The 20,435-nt window shown below is 36.9% G+C and overlaps 2 protein-coding genes and 1 pseudogene across 4 annotated transcripts; 2 read left to right on the forward strand and 1 right to left on the reverse strand.

The window, feature by feature from the left end:
* The first annotated feature begins 728 nt into the window (after positions 1 to 728).
* Positions 729 to 4,584, forward strand: LOC137726369 (uncharacterized). The gene is made up of 7 exons (XM_068465289.2): positions 729 to 1,751; positions 2,125 to 2,364; positions 2,715 to 2,916; positions 3,284 to 3,415; positions 3,590 to 3,690; positions 3,786 to 3,904; positions 4,090 to 4,584. Exons 1-7 carry the CDS (start codon positions 1,392 to 1,394, stop codon positions 4,154 to 4,156), a joined length of 1,221 nt encoding a protein of 406 aa, XP_068321390.2. The 5' UTR covers positions 729 to 1,391; the 3' UTR covers positions 4,157 to 4,584.
* Positions 4,585 to 9,324: 4,740 nt separating this feature from the next.
* LOC137726187 (nucleobase-ascorbate transporter 2) lies at positions 9,325 to 13,718 on the forward strand. 2 transcript variants are annotated; one of them, XM_088693817.1, is made up of 13 exons: positions 9,325 to 9,776; positions 9,882 to 9,979; positions 10,446 to 10,622; positions 11,013 to 11,113; positions 11,203 to 11,278; positions 11,403 to 11,462; positions 11,636 to 11,820; positions 12,080 to 12,176; positions 12,254 to 12,399; positions 12,474 to 12,565; positions 12,658 to 12,735; positions 12,926 to 13,086; positions 13,210 to 13,718. In XM_088693817.1, exons 1-13 carry the CDS (start codon positions 9,686 to 9,688, stop codon positions 13,420 to 13,422), a joined length of 1,575 nt encoding a protein of 524 aa, XP_088549943.1. In that variant the 5' UTR covers positions 9,325 to 9,685; the 3' UTR covers positions 13,423 to 13,718. The 2 variants fall into 2 exon arrangements, with proteins under 2 accessions (XP_088549943.1, XP_088549944.1); XM_088693818.1 differs by having other exon boundaries at positions 12,998 to 13,086.
* On the reverse strand, positions 13,710 to 17,126 carry LOC137725159 (uncharacterized; annotated as a pseudogene). The gene is made up of 3 exons (XR_015962285.1): positions 16,705 to 17,126; positions 14,368 to 16,376; positions 13,710 to 14,272 (listed from the first exon to the last, which is right to left on the reverse strand). The product of XR_015962285.1 is annotated as an uncharacterized LOC137725159 (transcript).
* Positions 17,127 to 20,435: the final 3,309 nt, after the last annotated feature.

Consider the following 20,435-nt stretch of genomic DNA (forward strand, 5'->3'; position numbering starts at 1 on the left):
TAAAAAGCTGAGGTGCTCGTCCATTACTTATCAGTCATGATTAAAATCATGCATGTCTGACCGTCATCCCTAATGTCAGTTGCAACTTGGAAGACTGGGAAAGCTTGTGGGTGCATGCAAGGCGTGACCATAGCCAGCACAAGTTAGAACGAAATACACAAAAGCGAAAGATAAATTGTGTTTTCTAAAGCAAGACAACGATGGAGAGAAAGAGAAAGCTCATCAAGAATTCCGTGCCCTTTTTGGTGTCTTCATAATGAACGCTTGTTTGATAAGAGTACACTGTTATAATGACGTTCCGTGTCAATAATACAAGAATATGTGTTCGTTTTTTTATTTTTAAATATCTTTTCATCATTAATACAAAACGTCACTATGATAAGAGTATTGTGACACAAGTTATCTCTTTGCCTAGACTCATCATAATAATTGGTCTAACGACACTCGATCAACGAACACTTGCTATATACTTGGTAGAGTCCAAGTAACCAAATGTTTGAAACGTTAATTTCGTTGTCACATACATCACATCATCGTTGCCTCAACGATACGGCAAGAACAACGTTCTCACATGCAACCACAGGCCAAGTCTACTTCATGTAGACATCACAATCTCGCATGGATTAATTTTAGACGACACAAATTTGAAGAGTATTTGTGAAGTTTGGGTCGCATTCTTACCTTTGGATCATTGGATGTCAACTCTTCTCCTCATGCATGCTCCACTCAACCATACACATTGTCTTGTGGTATTTGGTTTATTCTTTGCTTGCAAACTATGTTGAGAGCTGAACTTTGGTGTCATTTGTACTTAAATTCAACTTCAATAATTTGCACAATCATTGACGTCCTTGCTTTTACTAAAGTATGATTATTCGAATAATTCAAATTCTCGACTTCCCATGTGTTCATAAACACAAATGAAGTTAAAATAAAAGAAAGGGGGTTAAATTCCACCTTCTAAATCCAAATATCAATATATGAAATATCATGTGTAAACTCGACTAGGGTGACCAGTTGATTCCACTCCATGTCTTCTTTTTTATTGCGATCCGTGACTTCCTCTGGTGACATTTGAATTTAATCCATCAAGGTAATGATTGAGTGTCACTAAACCAAAGAAAAATCGACCAAAAACCTTCGCTTCCTTCACTTTCTTTTCCTTATGTACCCCACCTTTCCCAGCCCTAATTCTTGTGGGCTTTGATAATGAGATAAGGCCCAATAATGTCATTAAGGCCCAAGTGAAATTGAACCAACAGGCTCCACTGCAATTTGGGTTTTTTCCTTCCGCCAAATCATTTGCTTTGCCAACTTCAAAAAGTTAGTTAATTAGTTAGCGCAAACCCAGAAACCCTAAATCCCTAATTTATCTCTGCTCCCCAAACCCCATGGCATCGAGGAAGAAGCAATCCGATGCCATAGCTCTCCTGCTTTCCAATTACAACGACGAAGAAGAAGATGAAGACATGGAGGACGTTGAGCAGCACAACAACAAAGAAGAAGAAGGAGATGATGAGCGACGAGAACGGAGAGAATTCGACGATTACGGTGAGCTGAGAGGCTCGGGAGATGCTGCAATGGCGGATGTGGATGGAACGGTGGGTGGTGAGTCTGGGAACGATGATAGCGCACCGCCGAATGCCGGGGATAATGAGGTGGCTTCGGATGGTTTGAATAGAAGAAGAAGAGGGGCGCTTACGATTGTGGACTACGGGCATGATGAAGTTACTATGTCTCCTGAGCCTGAGGTATTCTTTTTTTCTCTTTTTTTTTTTTTTGGTGGAAGTTTCTTTATTTCTGAGAAACTGAATGAAAAATGATTTGGGTATTATCATGTTCTTCTGAACTTGATTGATTTTTTAATGTTAGAGTCGGATTCTTGTTCCAGTTCGATTGAGAGTGCGCAGTTCATGTTTTCAATTGCAAAGGATGATACTTTGAGTTTGAGTATTCGAAAAGCAGTAATCATGTTAGGTTTTGCCCTGCCAAATGTAGATCTTTTCCTTGATATTGGATATTGAACAATGCTCCGTGTTTATTCATACATAATTAGGGTGTTTGGGAGTTTGTTATCATTGCTGACCTTATTAGTATGTTGTTTTGGGTGATGCTTGATTGCAGGAGGGTGGAATAGAAGGGATTGGTCGTGTTCCTGGTGATTTCCATGATACGACATCTCCAGGAACAGTTCGCACTCCACAATTATCTGAACCGTCAAACTCTGACACAATGAACGATACTGTACTTGAATCTGAGGGTAGACATGCTGCTGAGGCTGTTGCAGAAGAGCAGAAAGATATTGGTCCGTTGGATAAGTTTATCCCGCCACCGTTAAAAGCAAAGTGTTCAGAGGAACTGCAAGTAAGTTCCTTTTAGATTCTGATTTCCAATTAGGTTCCTATGGGGTTATAGAGTGTAGAACTGTTCATCTTGGAGATAGCCTCTTGTTCTTGATATTTTCAGGATCAATTGATAAAGCCTGATCTAATATAACTTCTTAAGTCGTATATGTTGAGCTTATTGTTCTATGGTTACACAACGTTTGTATTTGAATCTCGGAACTCTTTTGAGGCTTTGTCCTTTGCAAGCATCCAAATCCAATAATTTGTGGTTTTCACTTTGTAAAGATGATGCCTGTGTGCCTTTTCTTCACTTGACAAGTCATTTCATGTTGTGTATTTGTTTAACTTTTGAGTTTCTTCTTACTGCAGAGGAGGATAAATAAGTTTCTTGAATACAAGAGAGCTGGGAAAAGCTTCAATGCAGAAGTACGTAATAAGAAGGACTATAGGAATCCAAACTTTCTGGTGCATGCAGTGAGGTATCAAGATATTGATCAGATAGGGTCTTGCTTCAGTAAAGATGTATTTGACCCTCATGGATATGACAAAAGTGACTACTGTGATGAAATAGGTTACTCACAATTCTTTCAACTCTCTTTCTGTGTATTTCCTGTCATGCATCAGTGCGCTGTTTAACTTGTAACATTGTATATAATATTTCGTATTTCACGTAAGTGCATTGTCAAGTTAACTATTATGGTTAGTGATGCTTTTTGAAATTTTCTCTGATAGACTATTTCGTATGTAGAGGGTGGTATTCAAGAAATTTTAGTAGGACTTATGTATTCTAAAAATAATTGGATAATCTGCTGCTATCACAAATACGAAATTCATGGACTGTAATGAAGAGGACACTGTCATGTTTTTCTGTACAGAATTTTGTTTTCCAACCCTGTTAGTCTTTCTTCTGCTTATGTTTTGTATGTTTTGGTAAGCAGAGGCTGATATGAGGCATGAAATGGAAAGGAAAGAGCAAGATAGGAAGAAGAGTCAAAAGGTTGAATATGTTTCTGGAGGAACACAGCCTGGAATAGCCGGTGTTGCACCTAAAATTAACATACCTTATCCAGGTTTGAAGCAAATTTTAATTTTAAACTTGGGTAGTAAAGATTGATTAGGCATGTGCAATTCCACACAACTTTATCACCTGAGCCAAGGCCTTGGCCCATCGGCTTAGTAGTTAAATCCTATCTTTCTCTTTCATTTTATTCTCGTAAGTTCTCTTATACCGTGTCATTCTGCAGGTGTTTCAACCATGGCTGCTACTGGGTTGAACTCCTTACCGCCTGCAGCTGATGTTATCCCTCGGGAGGGTAGACAGAACAAGAAGTCAAAATGGGATAAGGTTTCAATCTATGGATATGAACTATTACTTCCCTATAAATTGTGAGAGATATCAATTGATTGATCAACTGTTTTAAATGACGTTACTTCTTTCAGGTCGATGGTGATCGAAAAAATCCTCTTCCCTCAGGACTGCAGGATTCTATGTCTACTGTGGGGACTCACGCAACACTCTTATCTTCTGCCAGTGCTGGTGCTGGATACATGGCTTTTGCGTATGTTTTGTTAACAACTTTTGGTCTTATTTTACTCATCCATCGTAAATTCCTTTCCTATTCTTAGTGACCATCATGATAAGTTTTTGTTTCTTTTTTCCGTCCATTTTAAATTTACTTGTGTTCTTGTGTTGCCAATCCTTTCCGACTTCTCACAAAATGACCACTTCGCTCTAATTTGGCAGGCAGCAGAGACGAAGAGAGGTGGAGGAGAAACGATCAAGTGAAAGGAAGTTAGACCGACGATCTTGAGCCGTTTCTTATATTTCTTCCTAGCAGAGGTAAAGTCATGGAGAGAAGTACAGCCATCATATACAACAGATTTCAAAATTTCAAGAGGAGAAAACGACTCCAGGCAGCACTATTTACGCCTAGATGCACTGCAACAGGCCTTGTAACTTTTGCTATCGATTTTACATGTGCATGTTCGGAATGATAATCCACTTGATAGCACACAATTCGAGGGAGCTCAAGTCGAATTTTCCTTGGATAGAATCCAACTACAGAGGAAAGAATCGAGTCGACATGATGCAGTGGCTATAAAATTGTAGTTGTTGGAGTGTATTACGGTTAATTTCCACCGATTAAGGGTGTCCTTAGGACCTTGTCTCCAAGAATCCTACAATATTTGCGTACAAAAGTTAATGATGTCCAGTTTTCGGTCCCTTTTTGGGGCCCTACCCTTTTTGACTCCCCGTCTTTTATCAAGATAATTAAATCACAAATTTTTAGGCTAATATACATTACTAGTCACTTAACAAATTGTGTTTTTTGGTACCAATATTTAGAGTTTTGGTTGCATGCAAAAGTAAATAATCTTAACCACTTGAGTTGCAAGTCTTAGCTGTGTGTATTATCTCTAAATTGTGCAAGTTTCCGTTGTGTGTATTATCTCTAAATTGTTAGGGAATGGACCGTAAGAGGTCCATAGTAGAGTTATCAGTTAACGAAGTAAGATATGAATAAATAAAGTAACCGATAATAGTCACTTTAACAAAGATTTAAGGAAGGATTGGTTATTAGTAAAGCGATCCATTTGTATCGTCTTTTCTTGGATGTACACATCACCTCTAGATGTACATTCCATGTTCTAGCCGAAAGTAGTCCCTTATGTGCAAAGATAATGCAAAGCAAACAAGTCAGTGAGGACAACCCTACCTCATCTCATCTCTTTCACACTACGCCTGGGTTACAAGAAACTTTCTCCTTTCACACAGACCCATTACTTTTGTGGTTGACAACTGATTTGACATGGTTGTCATTTAACTGGCATCCTACTCCCATTATTCTACAGTCGTTCTCTTTTTCCTTGTAAAAGTTGTAGTTCCATTGGTTGGTTTTCCTCGACGACTGAGAGACTAGGCCATCGTCAAAAGTAACCTGTGGACCCTTTCGACAAAATCATCCATGCCTCCACTCGTTCTTAATTTGTTCTTAAACCGTGCTCGACCTTGACTCTCCTTGTACAAAGGATGCTTTTGTTTGCTTTGACCAGGATAATCATTCTTCTCTTGCGATTTACTTATCATTATGTATGTAGGCTTCCTTTACATGCTTTAATAATACATATGGTTACGTCATCAGATTATGAACCTCAACTATCCATGCATGAATATTTGAGCGATCAGTATCTCAAAAAAGAAAGTAGATTAAAGTGAGCTTTGTGGTGAGTAGATTAAAGTAGGCTTTGAGGTGATTATACCACTTGAATGGATATACATTTCCTGGCGTCAAAGCTATTTAAGCTATGTTGCGCAAACGCAAACACAAATAAAGAGATACGCGACAATGATAGTAGGATCTAGGATGGGCTTGGGGTAGATTCTAGGCTTTATATTTAATAAAAATGAAAACTAATGAAAATAATTTGAAAATTTTGAGTTTTAATGATAAGGACAAAATAAAGGTAAAGTGAATAGTATCATGATTGACTTTTTAATGTAAAAATATAATTTTACGTTAAATTGAACAGTACCGAAATTTTTTCGTTAAAGTTCATTTTATAAAAATATTTACATGATTCATGTTTTAGCATATTCTCTAGATTCATGTTTCCTAGATAACATATATACAGATGAGTCCATGACCAAGGACATATATATATCCTTTAGATAATTCCTCGGAAGTGGTGATTAAACATACAGCTTTTGTTCTCCTTTTTACTTTTGGAAAAAATGGCTTTAACTTTGCATATGCCTTGCTGCTGGGTATGTCTATGCAAATTACACTCCGCGCAAAGACAATATGTTCTGCAATCTTCACCCCAAACCGTGAGGTATTTATATCATTGACAACTGACAAGAAAAGTAGAAAACCACGTGCGGTGCTTGCACGCATGCATGCCAGATGTGCTCTGAGGAGATGCGAAAGATGCAGTTGCATAGGGTTCCAAATTTGAAAAGGCTTTCAAAATTTGTCACATAATATTTATATGTAATAATATTATATTTAAAATTACATTTGTTATGAAATAATGTTCTATATTCAAAAATTGATTTTGTTAGCACTTTAAAATCTTATCTTACACTCTTTATAAGCGTAATATTTTTCCTTTCTAAATATAAAAATTTAGAATACAATAAGAAATTTTAAGTGCCAATAATACACCATAAAAGACGGTATTTTTTTCAATATTATTATGTAATAATGTTACATATTCAAGTGAAACTTTAAAGTTAGAGTTTTTGAAGTTTGTTTTCTTGTTTGGTTGTTTAAGATTGAACTGCTTGTGATTGTTTAGTGAACGTTATATTTGTAGCTCTTTTTACTTATTATTAATGGTATTTTTAAACTTGCAATCAGTGAGTGCTAAACTTTGTTTTGATTTAAGTGATTGTCTTTTAGCGTCAATACATTGTCCTACATTTGTTAAGACTATCTTAAGGAGGGGAGCTTTTATAAATTTCGCACAGGACCCTCAAAATCTTAGAGACGCCCCTAATGCATTCTATTGCTAACGACAATCGTTTACGCATGCAGCTGGTAATTGTCATCAGTCCATACATTGCAAGATCTAGTCACCAATGTCCGTGTATGGATAACTATCCTAGTAACATTATCAGAAGCGAAGAATGTCACACATCAAAAAGTTAAGGAACCTTATGATTATTAAACGTTATTTAAGATTTCTAATGTGTTTTTGGATGAAATCTCAAACTTTTTCATAATATTAGAGTAAATTGTCTCACTTGACGGTGACGCACTTCACACGTGAGGAGGTGAACCTTGAACGTATGGCTTATATTTCTATATGTATTCTATAGGGTCCTTTTCTTTCTGAAAGTTGATTAATGGTGGTAGGGTTTTGGGTCTGGGGAGGTCAGTAGAAGGTGGTAAATACAAAGGAGATGATAGATGTAACCCTTTGCTGTATATACAGCAGAGAAAAGGGAAAACTCGAACTGTAGGTACAGGATATGTATTACGTACATACACATGCACAGAGTGCATTATTAACACGAAAGAGATGACAGATTGATCAGTTGGGACTCCCATTTCCAAGCTGCTTGTCTTTCTTTCTTAGCGTAGTGAAGTATGAAGTATGATTATCTTCCTTCTTAGTTTTTCTTATCTTTCATCTCTTTTTATTTAAACGGTTGCGATTACGTTACGTCTATATCTTGTTTTGAATTTTTTATATAAAAAATAAGACAAAAGGAAAAATATGAGATGAATGAATGAAAGAAGATGGTAATAAAAGAAGAAAGAATCCTACTCGGTGAAATATTGACGTTGGAGATTTGGAAAAGTGTCTTCGCACGTTGAGGTCTAGTCAGATTACTTCTTTCTTTAACATAAGAAATTAGCCGACTGCATCTTCACGTACAAATACTTTGTCGTACTACTTCTTTAACACGATAAATAAACAAAACAAAAGGGCTTTAGGATTTGTTTACAGTCAACAAGAATTTTCGTTTAAACATTTATTTCCCCTATTATTTGGAATAATTATATCAACTATGGTTTCTTATTTAATTAGATTCTACTTGTTTGAAAACATAATTAATTGGGGAGGTATAAGTGTTGTTTTTATATTTTTCATCGCGTACTCATCACACACGTAATGATAAATATAGCACAATGAGATATATACAAGGTTAAATGGTTAAAATTTTAATTTGTTAGCGTTTTGGATTGTTGTTTATGTAACATATAATATGTTTTTGGCAGTGTTAACCATAAGATTATGTATATGGGACCATAAAATTGCAAATTAAAGTTAAAGTTTTATTTTCATATATTGGTGCGATCATTTATTTTATGAAGGTCCACATAGGTGTCACATGAGTTTCACATAGACCCTACATAGATACGCATAATTATGGGAATGAGATCCAGTTCGGATTTCTGTGTCTAGAGTTTGAAAATTGTTCAAAAGAGAGAGAAAGAGATATGGGTCGTTCAAGTTTTTGGGTTGTTGTGAAGTGTGCTAATAGGATGAGCTAATGAGGGTCGTAAGATTGAAATTAAATGGTTATGATCTCTCATTTCGCAGGCTTAGGACACAAAAATTTGACGCTAATCTCAATCCATATTTATTATATATTGACAAATCACATCCATGCAATTTCAACAATACATTGATTCTAAGAATATGCAATCCCACACATAGAACTTTGTCTATAACTATTTGCTTGAGATAGTGCGATGAGTCATGTGTTTTACACTTACTTTAAGCATCACACATTATACACCATGTATACACGGAATGAGTGTGAGGGAAATATGTAATAACCTAGCTAAAAAATAAAATTGACAACATTGATAAGAAAATATTCAAATTAACTAGACAATACTAAGGGTAGTCGTACATGCACAAATTGACAACTCCTAACGATTGATGCAATGAGGCTCCAACATACATGATACATTTACTATTAAGAGTCAAACATCGTGTATAGGCGACTAACTGAGCTCAAAAGGTCATACCGTGGTTTTTTCTTTCATTCTAAAAGTTGTAAAAGTCCAAAGTACTGACCCAACTCAAAAATTCATACTGTGATTTCTTTTTCTTTATTAAAATTCTAAAAGTCCAAATATGAACTCAAAAGGAAAAGTTATTAGTTTTGCATTAGTATGTTATTCATAGTTATTTTTTTTATTAAAATATGTAAGAATAACTCCTAAGCTTATCTACGCTTTTTCTCCTTTTAAGGATAAAAATTAGATTTGCAAAGATAGGATTAAGAAATTTCATTTATTAAAACAACAAACAATTTGAACACTAATTTATTGTTCTACCTTTTTAGGTAATTAGAATTCAGAATAATTAATAAAATTAGGTTGTAAAAATGTTTTGGGAACAGTGTGGCAGGCAACGGTAACATCCAGTTTGGAAGTTCCTTAAAGGGCAATTTCGGAATATGATAAATTTAACGGAAACCTTTGTTTAAAACCTACCAAAAGCAGAGAGAGAGAGATATAAACCCAAAAGGCCACAGCAAACTCAACAGTGGGCGCCAAGTGCACATTTTTTCTCCTCTCTGTCACTGCTTTCCAAATCTCTCTCCTCAGCATTAAACTCTCTCTCTCTCTCTCCTCCCTGCCTCTATCCTCTCTCTCTCTCTCTCTCTCTCTCTCGTCCTCCTCTGCCTCCATTGTCATTGACTTTAATCTCTCTCTTTCTCTCTCTGTCTGAATTGGTACAAGTAAATTCCATTTTTGCATTCATTGAGCAAAACCAAGAGAGGATTTTCTCCCAAATCGGTGTTCTTTGATACATTTGGTAAAAGTCCTTTTGGTTTTAGAAGGAAATTAAGGGTTTTGAATTGGGCAGAAGCCATGGCAGCTCCTAAACCAGAAGAGATAAGCCATCCAGCAATGGACCAACTCCAAGGCTTAGAGTACTGCATTGACTCAAATCCCTCTTGGGGTATGTTTATTTTTCATCATTTCTCAAACCCAAATCTCCAATTTTTTTAGGTTGGGTTTTTTTGCTTTCCCAATTTTGGTTCTCATTTTTTGTTTCTGAAAACAGGGGAAGCAATTGCTTTGGGGTTCCAGCACTACATTTTGGCTCTAGGAACTGCTGTGATGATCCCATCATTCCTTGTTCCTTTGATGGGTGGTGATGATGTGAGTTGATTTTACATACCATCTTCATTGAATTCTTATTTTTGTGGCCTTTGTTTGAAGAGAAATGCTAAGGCGACTCTCTCAAAAGTGAGGCTCTTCGTGGACTCTCTGTCACCTTATGTTTTTGACACTATTTTATAATGTTGGCAGTGGCACGAGTTAGTGTTAAACTGTGAGGTGACAAAGAATACATCGAGTCCCACTTTTAAATGAAACCCCCCTCTTGTTTGATTAAATTCAAGTAGATTTTCAATATTTTTAAATCTTGCTAATTTCTTAAGAAATAATAGTGTAATTTCACATAGCAAAACTGGTCAAGATTGATTTTTATTTTTATTTTTATTTGTGGCATATATATGGATTGATATGGATGATGAATGTGCTCCTTATTTTACTCACATAGCAAAAGTGGTCAAGATTTTATTTTATTTTTATTTTTAAGGTTTGTGTATTTTAAATTGATCAGGGTGACAAAGTGAGAGTAGTGCAGACTCTACTTTTTATTCAAGGAATCAACACCCTTCTACAAACATTGTTTGGAACCCGATTGCCAACCGTAATTGGAGGGTCTTACGCTTTCATGGTCCCGATAATATCCATAATTCATGATTCACGGTTGATGAAGATTGAGGACAGTCATGCGGTAAGTTCAATTATTAGCTCACTTGTGCATTTGATTTGGTTTTGTGCAACTAGAAATGTGTGTTATTTCGTTGATAACTGATAGAAACTGCTCTGAGTTCTTTCGTTGACACTTGATAGAAACCAACCGAGTCCATTCTTTCCCCTGCACGAATGCACGAATAAATGTTTTAGTCTTTTAGATTTGAAGAATTGTGACTGCGAGCGTGCGCTTCTGTATACATGATTTATTTATGAATTTCATGTAGTTGTATTTAGCTGCCAATTACTTAGTTTGCATTCCTTCATGATCATATTGTAGAGGAAGTTTCTCAAACTGCTACCTTGCTACTAATTTGGCTGTTTATGAAACTTTGGATACAAAAGCTAATGACATTTCATGTATCTCTAGAGATTCCTTGACACCATGAAAGCAGTCCAAGGTGCTCTGATAGTAGCTTCAAGCATACAAATTGTTCTGGGATATAGTCAAATTTGGGCCATCTGTTCCAGGTACAAATTTGATCTCCATATCAACAAGCAAGTTTCAATAATCTTCTTTATTTCATATTTAATGAGGGAATCTACATTACTCCGTATAGGTTCTTCAGCCCGCTTGGAATGGTTCCGGTTATTTCCTTGGTGGGTTTTGGCCTGTTTGATAGAGGCTTCCCCGTGGTATAGTGAAAACTACCATTGCCATTATTCTCAATTATTAATTTTCTCAAGTTTTGAAAGATGAAAGCAATTCTCTTTCCGTCTCACTTATTCCAGTTCCCTGACTTCACTTAATACCTTTCAGGTTGGAAAGTGTGTAGAAATTGGCATTCCCATGCTTATCCTTTTCGTAGCTTTCTCTCAGGTATTACTAATGTTCCTTGTGTAATAACATATGATATGCTCTGTTTAGTGCTTACGGAGAAAGGAAAGGGCAGATGTTAAGAAAGTAGCTTTGTATAAAACCATTATGGTGTACTTGTTGAAATTCATACAATCTTCTTAATTGTGCTGTGTTTGTCCTGTTGGTGTAAACAGTACCTAAAGAACTTCCATGCAAGACAGCTACCAGTTTTAGAACGATTTGCTCTTCTTATATCAATCACAGTGATATGGGCATATGCACACCTCTTGACCGCCAGTGGTGCATACAAACACCGCCCAGACATAACCCAAGTCAATTGCCGAACTGACAGGGCCAACCTCATTTCTTCTGCTCCATGGTTGGTACCAAAACTAGCTTTTAATTGGTTGCACAGTCTGCATTAACTTGCAAAAGAAATGGTTAAGATATATTCACCCCACCCAAAGGTTTCTGTAAAGTGCACTTGAAAGTACTCAAAATCACGGTACCAGAGTAGCTTAACATTTAAAAGCGTCTTTGTTTCACCTTTATCGTTCAATTTGTAGTGCATGGAAATGTGATACTGTCATTAGGGCACATTCAATTTTTGAATATTTACAATTTCTCCTCCTAAACAGGATAAAAGTACCTTATCCTCTTCAATGGGGTGCCCCAACCTTTGATGCTGGTCATGCTTTTGGAATGATGGCAGCTGTTCTTGTTTCATTGATCGAGGTATAACCCAGACAGACTTGGATGCCACTCAAGAATAGATGATATAAGTCAACGTAAACTAATGCTTACTTTTACAGTCAACTGGAGCATACAAGGCTGCATCGCGTCTAGCAAGTGCCACAATACCTCCAGCTCATGTTCTTAGCCGTGGAATTGGCTGGCAGGGGATAGGAATCCTACTTAATGGACTTTTTGGAACGTTGACTGGCTCAACAGTCTCTATGTAAGTAGTGACGCTTCTTGCTCTCGGATATCCACTTGATGGAACTGAACTAATTTTTTTCGGAAACATTACAGAGAAAATGTGGGGCTTCTTGGGAGCACTCGTGTTGGAAGCCGTAGGGTCATTCAAGTCTCAGCGGGTTTTATGATATTCTTCTCCATGTTAGGTTAGTCCTGGACAAACATATGATTTTTTGTTGCCTAGTATCACACTTCCAATTCGTCTTCCACTTTTTAACTCAAATCATTGCTCTTGCAGGTAAATTTGGAGCTCTGTTTGCATCAATACCCTTCACCATATTTGCTGCTGCATATTGTGTATTGTTTGGTCTTGTCGGTAAGTATCCAATTTCACTTTCACATTTATTTTTAGATTTCTTCACCATATTTGCTGCTGCATATTGTGTATTGTTTGGTCTTGTCGGTAAGGATCCAATTTCACTTTCACATTTATTTTTAGATTTTATTGAGCAATTTATCTCAATCGTTTATCTGCATCCAATTGCCAATCAATTATGTGCTCTCAGCTTCGGTGGGGTTATCCTTTTTGCAATTCACAAACATGAACTCGATGAGGAACCTCTTTATTGTTGGTGTAGCGTTATTCTTGGGTTTGTCTGTTCCTGAGTACTTCAGAGGATACACTTTGAAGGCTTTTCACGGTCCTGCTCATACCAATGCAGGATGGGTGAGTTACCCTTCTTTAAACCTCAGAGTCTTTTTCTTATACAACGAAAAATAGGTAAACTTAAGTTATACCTATTTAAGGGGATCATCATTGTCACTGACTTTCTGTTTCTTTGATGTGCAGTTCAACGATTTTCTGAATACCATCTTCTCCTCATCTCCGACTGTGGCCTTGTTTGTTGCTGTTTTCCTGGATAACACACTTGAGTACAAGGACAGTGCAAGAGACAGAGGAATGCCATGGTGGGTCAAATTTCGGCAATTCAAAGGGGACAGCCGCAACGAGGAGTTTTACACTCTCCCTTTCAACCTCAACCGATTCTTCCCTCCATCTTGAAGTGGCACCGTTAGTAGTCCATTACCCGAAAAGATGGTTAGAGGAAAAACATCTTTTCCCATAGGGATTAGATCAGTTAGGAGCACAGTGGAAGCAAAGCCAGACAATGCTCATACATGTTCTCTGAAATGCAGGGAAATGACAACAGTGCTTCTGCTGCCCTATAATTTTAATATTTATATTTTGACTCGGATTATTCGGGTTTAATCCAATATGTATAATTAGTTCAGTTTTGTTCATCCTTTCTTGGTGTAATTTTTTGAAAGTCATTATTCATCTGGTTAATGTTTGCAAAATCCGTCTGGTATCATTCTATGCATATAAATCGGAAAAAGAGAAACTTTACAACTAATCCAGCGCTGCGGCCACACTTTCATCAGCCAGATAAAAGGTGAAAGTTCCGCTCCGGTGGGAGGTGAGTTTCCTTGGCAACCAAGTTAGGGTTGAGGCTGGTGAAGGAATTTATCCACCTCCTCAACTTTCTCCAAGTTCTTGACTCTACTTTCCTCCATTGGCCTTCAAAAACTTAATCTTGATTTTATTGAGTGTGGCTACAGCATCTGGATTAAACCCGAAATTCGGCAGAACAACCTAGAGCTAATCTCAGAATGGATGATAAACAATCCCCCTTGCTCGAAAAATCACGATCTTCCCCCGTTTGAAGTAAGCTGCCATCCACAACTTCAACAATTACATCTTGAAATAATGAATTTGAAATCCATTGCTTTAAATTCATTTCCCCCAGCAAACATCTCATTTGTTGGCTTCCTTTTTGTGAACGTTTCCATAAGTACAATACCAAAACTGTACACATCCCCTTTCGTGGAAACAATTCCATCCATGCCATACTCTGCATGTAACACGTAAACTTATCATATATGAAGAAAAGAAATCTACAAGTTAACCTTCTTAAAAATATAGACTGAAAAATAAACTAATAATCACCTGGAGCCATATACCCAATCGTCGCTAGGGTCATGGTTTGTGTGAAAGAATCTCCTTCACCCAAGAGTTTCGCAATGCCAAAATCAGCAACATGTGCTACCATATCTTCATCTAGCAGTATATTGCTTGGCTTCATGTCGCAATGCACAACAGGTGTCGGATAACCATGGTGAAGGTATTCCAATGCCAATGCGACATCCATCATTATGTTCAACCTTTGAAGGATATTCAAAGGAGAGTTTTGAGAATACAACCACTTCTCAAGGCTCCCATTAGGCATGTACTGGAGTACCAGGGCTTTGAAATCAATTTGACTGCATCTACTGATGATTTTGATAAGATTCCGGTGACGAATATTGCTTATCACTTCACATTCACTATCAAAACTCTTGAAAGCCCCTTCTATCTGTAAATTGAAAACCTTTACAGCAACATCCATCCCATCCGAAAGTGTTCCTTTATATACGGAGCCAAAACCCCGTTGCCAAGTAAGTTGTTTTCGTTAAATCCATTTGTCGCCCTTACAAGTTGCAGGTGTGAAACTCTTCTCCAATGAAATTGAGGTGACAAGACCATCTCCCTTCCAACTTCCACATTCCTTTTCCTGCGTAATATCAACATCGAAACAGCGGCCACGATGAGCAGTGCTGATAAGACCCCTGGAATAATATATTTCAGGATGGGTGCTCCAGCTTTCCTTGAATGCGGTTGTTCTGTACCTTTTTTGCATGTTGGAACTTTCAGTCGGGGTACGCCACAAAGTAAACCATTCGAAGCAAATGATTGAGCTGAGAAGTTTTGGAAAGGCCCGCCCATTGGAATTTCTCCTTGGAGTTTATTGGAAGACAAATTTAGATACTTGAGGTGTACAAGTGCTTGCAATGACTTTGGAATCATTTCAGACAGATTGTTGTTTGATAAATCTAAAAGTTCTAGGCTAAGTAAGTTGCCACATGAACTAGGAATAGGGCCTTCAAAATTATTGTTTTGCAAGGAGAGATTAACTAAATTTGTAAGACCCCCAATGCTGCTTGGTAGACTACCTGAGAAATGGTTGTCTGATAAATCCATGTCAACGACAACTCTCAGTTTTCCAACGTCCTCTGAGAGTGATCCAATTAGAGAGTTGAATGACAAGTTCAGGTACAATATATCAGCAAGTCCCCACAAGGTAGATAGTATTGTGGGAGTTAACAAATTCGACACCAACGATAGACTTCTTAGAGCGACGGCCAGAGTATCCAAGCAGGAAGGTATAGGACCAGAGAGTTGATTACCGTCCAATACTGCATAAGCTAGGTTCTCTAGTTGACAAAGTTCAGATGGGATGAATCCTTGCAATCTGTTATTGTTCAAATATAAAACTTGGAGATTCCGTAGCCTTTCTAATGAAGTTGGAATTGTTCCACTCAATTGATTCTTATCCAAGGCTAATGCTATCAAGCTGCTCAAGTTTCCAATATCCATGTGAATGCTTCCCCTTAAGTTGCAACTGCTTAGATCAAGGTACTGAAGGGATGGAGAGAAATATTTCCCAAGAGATACCGGAAGCGTGTCATTTAATGGATTATTACCCAAGTATAATGTTGTCAAATTTCTTAGGCTAGCCAAACAAGAGAGAATGCTTGCTTCTGGAGTAGAAGTATCAATCGTCAAATTATTATGGTTTAAGCTAAGCCACTGAAGGTTTCTTAAGGGACAAAGTGTGCTCGGAATAAACCCCGTAAGCGAGTTTCTCTTCATGTCTAACTTGATGAGCTTAGAAGCATTGGAGAAGTTGGGGATACCTCCGCTGAAGTTGTTTGATGCTGCATAAAGGAATTTTAGGTTTGGAACCCCAATGCCTATGTTTGCTGGGAGGCTACCTGAGAGCTGACCAAAAGAAAGCCCTATTTCTCTTATCATGGATATGTTGAAGATTGTGGATGGGACGAGGCCATTGAGATTATTAACCCCAAGTGTCAAAGTCTCTAAATTTTTAAGATTGCCAATCTCATTTGGTATTGTACCTGCCGAATTGAGAAGACTTATGTTTGAAACAAAATTGATGTATAAATGCATGTCTTTATGTATATGTATATGGTTTTTAGTAATTGTAGAGGAGATGAAGATATATGCATATGGTTTATAATATGAGGATACATGCATTAGTGGTTCTTTTTATGAGCTATAAGGAGAGTTCAATCTTGGAATCTCATTCAACATTGAGAAGAGAAGTATCACTAATATGAAGTATGCTAAACTAAAAATTTCTGGTTAGAAATGATGATTTATTAAATAATGATAAATCATTGTGGGAACAACAAATATAAAATGTGACAAAAAAAAAAAATTTACCTGTCAAATTGTTGGAGCCAAGATATAACGCTGTCACCTGGGTCAAGTTGCCAATATTTTTGGATATGGTTCCAGTGAAATTGTTCTCCCCCAACAACAATATACCAAGCCCTTTGCATTGCCCTAATTTGGAAGGAAGTGGCCCAGAAAACTGGTTGCTACCCAAATGCAACACCTGAATATTTGGAAGGTGCTGACATATATTGTCTGGAATACTTCCAATCAAGCTTTTTTGGTATACAGTTAGAGTGGTCAAAGTAGATATGTTGAAGACAGCCATAGGAAGAGGCCCCTTCAGGGCATTGAACTGCACATACAAGTCCTCCAACTGATCTAAAAATCCCATCTCCTTTGAAATTTCTAAAATTCAACACATACATATTAAATTCATGAGTCGAGATTCCTAAATTTATTTAAACCACTGTTTCAAGAAAGGGGCCAATCAATGTCTTTTACAACAACAAAGTGGAGTCATATACCTATGAATTTGTTGTTGTCAAGGGATATCGCCTTGAGCATTGTTAAGTTTCCAATTTCTCTCGGTATGCTACCACATGGCATAATAAGTAAGACAAATAAAGAAAAGGTTTTTTTAGCCGTAATGATCTCTGAGATTAACTTCTTATTTTGGTCTCTAACAATGAAAATTCATGGTAAAGGTTCCTGAATTTGTCTACCGTAAATTATTTTGGTCATTCTGTGAAAAATCTGTCAATATCCTCATTAAGGGTAAGGGTTGATTTAACCAAAATATCGTTGAAAAGGTGACCATATGGCCATATACGCGACAATTTAACTAGAATATCAACAGAATTTTCACGGAATAACCAAAATGATTTGTAGTGGACAAATTCAAGGAACACTTCTATTGATTCTCATTGTGAGAGAACAAAATGAGAAATATATAACAATCTTAGGACCATTTTGGCAAAAAAAAATTAAAAAAAAAATAAATAAATAAAAGCCTAAAGAAAGCATATCCCTAAAATAAATCTTATGTTTCTCATAGTTATAGATTCAAAAACATGTTTAAACCTAAGGCTCGATCAACAAAATATTCCTAAATATATAGCGTATAGATGAATAGGTACCTATATATATATATATATATATATAGACACACACACACACACACAGAGACACTGATAGTCAGTTATTGCTAAGATCAATTCCTTGAAGTGAGTTGAAGATAGTAGTAGGTATCGAACCAGAAAACTGATTACCATTCAGTCTCATCCTTTGAAGTTTAGATAAGCACCTGAACCATGATGGGATGGTCCCAACAAAGATGTTGTTGGCGAAGCTAACTCTTGTCAATCGGCGCAAGCGAGACAATTCTTGTGTTTTGAGGGTCACTAGTGACATGGATCAACCAACGGTCCAAATATATCAGTTGTCTGATGCAAATTAGGGCCGTTGGGCTCCTGTAGGTGGCCGATAGCTACCCTGATAGTGGCCCCCCCCCCCACCCCATGTCGGGCGTTGAAGGTTTGATGCCACGTGGGGAAATTGGGGCGAGTGGGTGGGCTGCGACTGGGCTTTTTTCTAATAAGTCCACTCGCATTTGGGCTAATTTATGGGAGGAATTTGGCTTTTAGCTTTTAACCCATATATTTAGCATGGGTTGGGTTTTGGGGGAGGGAATAAAACCTAAAAAATAGCATTTAGCCCAGAGTTGGGTTTGGTCTAAGAGGCTGGCCCAAAGCCTAAAAAAATAGGCTGGCACCCAAAAAAACCCCTACATCCTTAAAAATAGGCCAGCCCAAAGTCCAAGCCAATTTGTAGGCCGGCCCAAAATAGGCTGAGGTAGAAACCAGCTTATTTGGCGTCATGCTAACGCCAGCATGACGTCAGCGGACTAAACAAATTTTTTTTGCATCAGGCGCGTGGGTGTGCATCCCCGACACTTTAGGCCCGCGTTGTAGGCGCACTAAAAGGGCGCGAGACATGGCCCACGTGGCTAAGCCTCGGCTGTTGGATTTCCAACGGTAAAAAAAATTTGAAATTAAAACCAATGGCTAGTGACGTGGCACAATCTGGATCATTCGATTTTCAGATCAACGGTCTAGATTGTTCAGCCAAAAAATTAAAAATAAATAAATAAAATGTTATAAATTAATAATTTTTCTTATAAATAAAAAAATGTCAGAAATTAAAAATAACATAATTATTATTTTATTATTAAAAAATTAATAATAATTTAATAAAATGGACTAAGCTATTTAGTTTTAGGGGTGAAGATGCATTTGACCAATTACTATTCATTTGGGTGGATTAAATGAACTTTGGGTCAACTTATTTTTTAGAGGTGGAGTTGCTCTAAACAAGCAAAAAGCCAACCTTTAAGTGTGTGGTCCCAAGGAGAAGTCGACATGGCATCTTCCCAACCATTCAACAAATATCTAAACTAATCTAACAAATATCTTGTCTTAGCCAACATGCATTCATGTAATGGTCATTTGTAGAGCATTGTGGTCTGGTATAGAGATGGTCTGTTTGGATCTCTAGTTGTCTAATTAGAGCACTCTAGTTTGGTGGTCTCGGCCTAGAATCCTCCTGGAGATCTCGATAGAGCATATTTGCCCAGCACTACATGCCTAACACATTTGCCTAGCATTCGTGTGCAAAAGAGTTGTATCCTTTTAACTCCTAAGGTTTTGGTCTTCCCCCCTTCCTTTGGGCCTTGGTCTTCTCTTCTTTCATGGGCCTTTGTCGGGCTTCCTCTTGGCCTTGCACTACTCTGGAGGCAGAAAAAGACTCAACATTAACAAGTACAAATTATAAAAGAAAACATATGGTACAAAATTTAGTAACAAAAATAAATAAATCAAATGTGACATTTCTAAGACTAAGTGGTTCTATTTGGAAATGATTAAATAACATTAATAATAAACTTAAATATGTTAACATCAATATTCAAAGGACCTTAATCAAAAATTAAAAAAGAATAAAATTTTAATCAATAAAAAAAAAAAAGAAAAGAGGAATAAAAACCTAAATTCTCTTAAAATAAAATAAAATCACTATTTATTGTCTAGAGGCTTTTTGCAAATCTATGGCCACAAGTTGTAGACAAGTAGTGTGATTAGTAGTAGTAATAATGGGTTGCTAGCCTGTCTATAAGAAATCTTGGGAAAATGATCATCGTCGGATTTTTTTTCTTGATGATCCTAAGGATCTCGTGATTGTAATCGTTCATTGTATATCGTGCAGTCAGTTTTCGTCAGGTACTATTTAAATTTAATTTTAAAATGATTTCTGACCGCACAATGTACGATGAACGGTCACGATCACGTGATCCCTAGAATCCCCAGGAAAAGGATCCGACGAGAATCCTTTTCCGAAATCTTGACAATAAGCACCAATAATTTGCATTAAAAATAAGGATAATATTAGTGAGATCAAATTTTTTTTAACTAAATTTATAAACCAAATGATGTGATTATTGATAATTGGATAATTATTTAAGCATTGATTAACGTGCTTATTTTTATTGGTGATATATCATTTGGTTTGCAAATTAAGTATTTATTCCTACCAATATATTGTAATCTCTCTATTTAAAGTACTCTATATGTATGTTTGAGGGGACTTGAATGAATTGAAAAATATATTTGTGCAATTGAAGTGAATGAGTGTTTTCTCATTCTCAAATTAAGTGTTTGGCTTGATTGTGTCGAGCGAATCCACATTTAGCGACAAGGGAGCTCCATTGCCCCTGGTTGAGTGAT

The sequence above is a fragment of the Pyrus communis genome, chromosome 5, assembly GCF_041283825.1.
Source record: "Pyrus communis isolate YQ-2024b chromosome 5, ASM4128382v1, whole genome shotgun sequence".
Lineage (NCBI taxonomy): Eukaryota > Viridiplantae > Streptophyta > Magnoliopsida > Rosales > Rosaceae > Pyrus > Pyrus communis.

Coding starts and splice junctions, on each gene's coding strand:
- LOC137726369 (XM_068465289.2), top strand. CDS start 1,392: ATGGCATCGAGGAAGAAGCAATCCGATGCCATAGCTCTCCTGCTTTCC. Junction 1,752..2,124: donor CTATGTCTCCTGAGCCTGAG/GTATTCTTTTTT, acceptor GCTTGATTGCAG/GAGGGTGGAATAGAAGGGAT. Junction 3,905..4,089: donor GCTGGATACATGGCTTTTGC/GTATGTTTTGTT, acceptor CTAATTTGGCAG/GCAGCAGAGACGAAGAGAGG.
- LOC137726187 (XM_088693817.1), top strand. CDS start 9,686: ATGGCAGCTCCTAAACCAGAAGAGATAAGCCATCCAGCAATGGACCAA. Junction 11,279..11,402: donor TTGATAGAGGCTTCCCCGTG/GTATAGTGAAAA, acceptor AATACCTTTCAG/GTTGGAAAGTGTGTAGAAAT. Junction 12,177..12,253: donor TTCTTGTTTCATTGATCGAG/GTATAACCCAGA, acceptor TTACTTTTACAG/TCAACTGGAGCATACAAGGC.